The 7,160-nt window shown below is 32.5% G+C and overlaps 1 protein-coding gene across 1 annotated transcript; it reads left to right on the forward strand.

Moving 5' to 3' along the window:
• On the forward strand, positions 1-922 carry LOC124942662 (E3 ubiquitin-protein ligase RSL1-like). The gene is made up of 2 exons (XM_047483207.1): positions 1-599; positions 688-922. Exons 1-2 carry the CDS (start codon positions 34-36, stop codon positions 776-778), a joined length of 657 nt encoding a protein of 218 aa, XP_047339163.1. The 5' UTR covers positions 1-33; the 3' UTR covers positions 779-922.
• Positions 923-7,160: the final 6,238 nt, after the last annotated feature.

The raw sequence follows: 7,160 nt of genomic DNA on the forward strand, positions 1-7,160 counted from the left end.
CAAACCAGAGTTCTATCCAAAAACCGATTCAAAATGTGGAGATCTTCTTCATCTTCTTGTTTGATCTGTTTAGAGAAGAAACCCAACTCAGATTTCTTCAAGATCGAAGGTTGTTCTCACCGCTACTGCCTTACTTGTATGAAGAAACACATAGAGGTAAAGCTTCTCCGTGGAATTCTACCCAAATGTCCACACGCAAACTGCAAATCTGATCTGAAATTCGATAGATGTAAAGTATTCTTATCTCATAAGTTAATTGAGATAATGATTCAACTATTGATTGAAGCTTCAATTCCTGTAAGTGAAAAAGTTTACTGTCCGTTCCCTAAATGTTCAGCGTTAATGTCTAAATCAATTGGTGTTGAGATTGTTGATTCTGGAGGTAGACGATGTGTTAAATGTGAAGAACTGTTTTGTATTGATTGTAAAGTTCCTTGGCATGAGGGTATTATCTGTTCTGAATACAGAATAAGAAATCCTGATCCACCTGTTGATGAATTGAAGTTAATTGCTCTTGCTGATTATAATCTTTGGCGTCGATGTAAAAAGTGTAGTTCAATGATTGAACTTGATGATGGATGCTACCATATGACTTGCAGGTGCGTTTTGCTTTATCTGTTGTTCTTATGATATTGAGATCTGAATTGGGTTATTGATTTGGTATTGTGATTGTTTATAATCTTGTAGATGTGGGTATGAATTTTGCTATGTTTGTGGGGCTGAGTGGATGATAACAGGTCCATCATGTTCTTGCCCACTTTGGGTTGAACAAAATTAGTTGATTTTTGGATGAAGAAAGGATGAAGAAGAAGTGATGATGAAGTTTGAGTTGTGAATGTGTATATTTGAAACTTATGATCCTTGATGATTGAATGTAATAGATGATAGTGTAGTTTGTATTAGAAATTATTAATCTCATAATAAGTAAGCATTCTTCTCATTTTATGGTCTCTATCTTTTCATAATTGAATGCATAAATGAATTGGGTACGAGTTTGATAACATGTACCCGACGATGTTGCACGGACAACCTATACCTAATAGGGTATGGCTCTTTCGAGCCAAATTGTCACAAGTTAAGATTGATTGTGAACACGACGTTGGTTTAGTTGTTGGAGAATTTTATAGGGATTTCGAATAGTATGAAGATTTGACCTATAAGATCAATCTCATGAAAATGTTCTTACGCAACCAAAAATATGGTGGAAAATGAAAGGGCTAGAAAAATAAGTGTATAGAAGAAATAAGTTTACAAGGTTCGAAGTAAGAATCGATTCAGAAATTGGAGTTGAGTTGGGAGCTTGAAAAAAAAAATAGGCACTTAAAAATTAAAGGATAAATTATGAATGTATCGAGTACATGAAAAATTTCTAAAATGAATCTGAAAACACAATGTCTACACAAATTTGAGTTTATTCCTTATCTAGTATTGAAAGAGATAAATAAACTCATTTCTTACATTTATAATTAAGTGTATATCACTTATACGCGCAATATGGATAATTATCAGTACAATATGAGAATTGCACAAAAAAAAAGTCAAAATATACTTCATGTTTATTATTCCTCTTTGTGCACCATTTATAAGAAGATAATTACTTCATTTGATGTTGCTTTTTAATTTTTTAATTTATATATTTTTTAACTATCAATTTATTAATTAAAATATACTTTTATTTTTATAAAATTTAAAATTTAAATAAAAAATATTATAATAATTAAACCAATTAAAGTTCAAATAACTCATTTTATATATAGAAATTCATTTTCAATAATAAAATGAGCTAATCCAATAATTGGACAACCAAATTATAGACATTTAACCTAATGAATGATTGATATCACATAAGCCATTATAAATAAATATTCATAAAATTTGAGATTTTTTTTTCAAATTAACAAAAGTGCATTTTTCTTATTCTAATAGTTCTGGATGATTTTTTTTTTTTTTTAAAATTGAGTATTCTGGTAGAGATTTACGTATTTTACTTTATCGAATTTGATTCGAGCGACTAAAAACGAGGAAAAAATTGATTTTTTTTAAGATATATAAATTTTATATTTATTTTTTAAATAACTTTATAACGACATAACTTTATGTATAGTTTACAATTTGAACGTATTTGTATTTTAAATTGACTAAATTGTTTTGAAATATAAACGTTTAAAACGGTTAGAAAGCAAATTAATGCCTAAAATATATCTGTAATGTACGTAAATAATTGGAAGAATTTAAAAAGGAGACTACTACTATTTCTTTTACTAATCTCATAAATTAGTTAAGAAAAAGAAAATACTATGTAAAAGTAAAAAACATTATTGGTGAGAAAAAATTAAATGATTAATATTTTGATAATTTCAGTTTTATATAGCATAATTCAAAGTTCGACCTTATTTAATAAAATAATTTAAATTCAAATTTCAAATATTAATTGGACTATTAAAAAAAGAATTATAAAATGTTAGTAGAATACATTGAACAACAGGTTTCAAATAGATGTAAACTTAAATTTTTCTTTGCAACATATAATTCGAAATTTGTGTTGTGATAAAGTATTAAATAAATAAGAGAAATTATTTATTTATCTCCTATTAATTAGGCTAAATATAATAACCAAATCCTATATTTTATCTCCTATTAATTAGGCTAAATATAATAACCAAATCCTATATTTTCTCAATTTAGTTATTTCTCTATTACTATTATAAATAGATAAACTATTGTAAAGATTATTCAATCAATAATATTATTTCAATCTTTCTCTTCAAGAACTCAATCAAATAGTTCTTGTTTATTTTATCAATTCAAGAAATTTAACTTGGTATCAGAGCGTATAAGGGAAAACTCCCGAAAACGATTTCAATGGAAGAACAATATCACTCTTCAGTTCTACCAATAATATCTGGAAGCGTAAAGCTTGATAAATATAATTATATCTATTGGAAATCACAAGTTACTCCAATCATGATAGGTTATGATTTTATGGATATAGTAGAAGGAAATCTTGAAACTCCTCCCAAATTTCTTCAAGAAACAGATGGTCAAAATAATGCAATTCAAATCAAGAATCCAAAGTTTAAACAATGGCGTATCCAAGATCAAAGGGTACTTGCATGGCTCTTTTCAACATTGACCGACGAGATTCGTCAACAAGTCTCAAAATCATCTTCGGCACAAGAACTTTGGAAAACCTTAGAGAAAATCTATGTTTCTCAATCAAAGAGCCGACTATTTGAGTTACGGAGTCAACTCCTAAACGCACACAAAGGTAGTGATTCTCTTCTTAACTTCATTCAACACATCAAAAACCTATCAGATGCACTTATTGCTGCCGGACAATATGTTTCTGATCAAGATCTGCAACTAACTCTACTCAACGGGCTTGGAGACGAGTTCGAGCCGATGATATGTGCTCTAACTTCCGGACAAGATCTATTGTTTAATGAGATGACAGACATACTTCTAAATTATGAACAACGACTCATATTCAAGAAAAGAAAATTCCATTATGAAAATATTTCGCGCTCAAACGTTTCGGCGAATGTTGCTTATATTTATAGGCATGGAGGCGGAAAGAACCAAAGACAGAACCGAGACAATAATCGTCCGCAATGTAATTTTTGTCATAAAATTGGTCATCGCTCCGAAAGTTGTTTTTATAATCCATCTTGTCAAATATGTAATGTACAAGGACATAGTGCTCTCGAGTGCCCTCGTTTTAATCCTTCTACAAATCCTACGACAATGTTAGTTACATCATCTACTATTGTAGATCCCACTTGGTGTCCAGATTCAGGTGCTACCGACCATATTACTTCCGATCTTAATAATCTACATGTACATGCTCCTTATACAGGTACTCAAACTATCAAAGTCGGAAACGGTATGCCTCTGAATATTTATAATATTGGTACGACTAAAATTTTAAATCAACAAAAATCTCTCTACTTACGTAATATCTTACACGTTCCGAATATTACTAAAAATTTGATGAGTGTCGCGAGATTTTCATCAGATAATAACGTATTTTTTGAATTCCACCCAAATATTTGTCTTATTAAAGACCGAGATACGAAGATAGTGCTTCTTAAAGGATTACTCAAGGACGGACTTTATTGCGTTGAACCTACTGAAAGTTCGTTTTCAACATGTTCTAATAAACAAGCATTTATTGGTATTAGATCTCCGGCTCAAATTTGGCATTCACGACTTGGACATCCTTCTAGCGCTACTACATCTTTAGTTATATCACACTTTAAATTACCAGTTTCAGGTAGTAATACTATTTCTTTTTGTGGATCATGTCAATATGGGAAAGCACATAAACTACCTTTTTCAGCTTCAAAATCTACATCTATGGCTCCTTTAGACCTAATTCATTCAGATGTTTGGGGACCTGCTCCTGAATTTTCATCTAATGGTTGTCGTTATTTCGTACATTTTGTGGATGATTTTAGCAAATTCACGTGGATATATCCGCTAAAGAAAAAGTCGGATGTTTTGAATACGTTTATCAACTTTCTTCGACTTGTTGAAAATTTATTTAGTCGTAAAATAAAAATATTGCAAACTGATTGGGGAGGAGAATATAGAAATTTCAAATCATTAACAGATAATCATGGTATTTTACATCGTTTATCTTGCCCACATACTAGTGAGCAAAATGGCATTGCTGAACGAAAAATTCGTCATATTACGGAAACTGGTCTCACTTTATTGGCTCATGCATCTATGCCACTACATTATTGGAGTGAAGCTTTTGAAACAGCCACATATCTTATCAATCGTCTTCCTACTCCGACATTACATCAACGTTCACCATTCGAGACTATATTTAACTCTTCTCCTGATTATGGTTTTTTGAAGACATTTGGGTGTTCTTGTTATCCACTCACACGGCCGTACAATCAACACAAACTCGATTTTCATACTACTGAATGCAGTTTCCTTGGTTACAGCTCATCTCATAAAGGTTATAAGTGTCTTCACATTCCGTCTGGACGAATATTTATCTCTCGACATGTCACTTTTGACGAACTCACTTTTCCTTTCAAAAATAAGGACCTTGTGCGCTTGTCTAAACCACAAGAAGATAACGAGACATCTCTTCCAACAACTATGCTTAATTTACCAATACCACCTCTATTATCTCATATCACTTCACCGTCTTCATCATCACCCTCTTCGACCTCAACAACATCACCAAACACTATAACATCTTCTTCTACTACTATTACTGTTCCTTCAACACAACCAGTTATCACAACAGTTAATGCACCTACATCTTCTACTCATCATATGATCACACGCAATAAAGCACGGTCTATGTCCTCATCAGCTCTCATTGCTACTTCTTCCGCTACTACACCTACATGTTTTACCAAAGCTAATAAGGATCCGCAATGGCGTCTTGCCATGACAAATGAATATAATGCTCTTATTCAGAATAAAACATGGTCTCTTATTCCTCGTACACAATCTCATAATATTGTTGGATGTAAATGGGTTTTCAAACTCAAGCATAAAGCTGACGGGTCTATTGATCGACATAAAGCACGTCTCGTGGCTAAAGGATTCCATCAACAACAAGGTATTGATTATGAAGAGACATTCAGTCCTGTGGCAAAACCCACTACTATTCGTGTTATTCTTTCTTTGGCAATATCTTATCAATGGTTCATTCATCAACTTGATATTAGCAATGCATTTCTTCATGAGTCTCTACAAGAAGAAGTTTACATGGCACAACCACCCGGTTTTGTCCATCCAGATTTTCCTAATCATATATGCAAACTTCATAAAGCAATATACGGTCTTAAACAGTCTCCTCGTGCCTAGTATGCTACTCTCCGGACTGCTCTACTATCTTTTGATTTCATAGAATCAAAATCTGACACGGCTCTCTTCACGTATCATGCACCTCAAATAACAGCATACTTTTTAGTATATGTGGACGATATTATTCTCACAGGCAACTCTAAATCGTTTCTAACAAAAATTATATTTCAATTAAATAAATTATTCCCTGTTAAAGATTTAGGTCAATTACATTACTTTCTTGGAATGGAAGCCACTCGTACCAAAGATGGCTTATTTCTTTCTCAATCCAAGTATATTGACGATATTCTCACTCGGGCTGATATGATTCAAGCAAAGCCATTACACACTCCCGTCTCTGCTGGCTCATCCCTTTCTAAACATGATGGTGATCCTTTATCTGATCCGTTTCTCTATCGTAGTATAGTAGGGGCTCTACAATATCTTACACTAACTCGTCCTGAGTTAGCCTTTGCTGTCAATCGAGCTTGTCAATTCATGCAAACTCCCACATCTTCTCATTGGGGAGCGGTTAAACGTATTCTTCGATATCTTCGTCATACTCCTCGTCATGGGATCTTTCTTCGTCCAAATTCACAATTCACTCTTGCTGCCTACTCTGATGCTGACTGGGCAGGATGTCCCGATGATCGTCGTTCAACAACTGGATTTTGTATTTTTTTAGGTGACAACCTCGTTTCTTGGAATTCTAAGAAACAACAAGTAGTTGCTCGCTCTAGTACTGAATCTGAATACCGTGCTCTTGCATATACAACTGCTGATCTTTGTTGGATTCAATCTCTACTTAGTGAACTTCGAGTTTCACTTTCTTCTTCTCCGGTTCTATGGTGTGATAATATTGGTGCCGCATTCTTATCAGCAAACCCGGTATTTCATGCTCGCACAAAACATATTGAAATCGATTTTCACTTTGTTCGGGAAAAAGTTGCTCGTAAACAACTACTCATCCAATATATTCCTACTGAAGATCAAGTGGCTGATATCTTCACCAAAGGTCTTTCTTCTCATCGATTTGCTCTTTTACGTAGCAAGCTCACGGTTTGTGCCTCACCTTTTCGCTTGAAGGGGGATGATAAAGTATTAAATAAATAAGAGAAATTATTTATTTATCTCCTATTAATTAGGCTAAATATAATAACCAAATCCTATATTTTATCTCCTATTAATTAGGCTAAATATAATAACCAAATCCTATATTTTCTCAATTTAGTTATTTCTCTATTACTATTATAAATAGATAAACTATTGTAAAGATTATTCAATCAATAATATTATTTCAATCTTTCTCTTCAAGAATTCAATCAAATAGTTCTTGTTTATTT

This window comes from Impatiens glandulifera, chromosome 6, assembly GCF_907164915.1.
Source record: "Impatiens glandulifera chromosome 6, dImpGla2.1, whole genome shotgun sequence".
Classification (NCBI taxonomy): domain Eukaryota; kingdom Viridiplantae; phylum Streptophyta; class Magnoliopsida; order Ericales; family Balsaminaceae; genus Impatiens; species Impatiens glandulifera.

Bases quoted from the DNA above. Each gene is read 5' to 3' on its own strand.
- LOC124942662 (XM_047483207.1), top strand. From the start codon at position 34: ATGTGGAGATCTTCTTCATCTTCTTGTTTGATCTGTTTAGAGAAGAAA. The intron at 600-687 runs GTGCGTTTTGCT...ATAATCTTGTAG, and splicing joins TGCTACCATATGACTTGCAG to ATGTGGGTATGAATTTTGCT.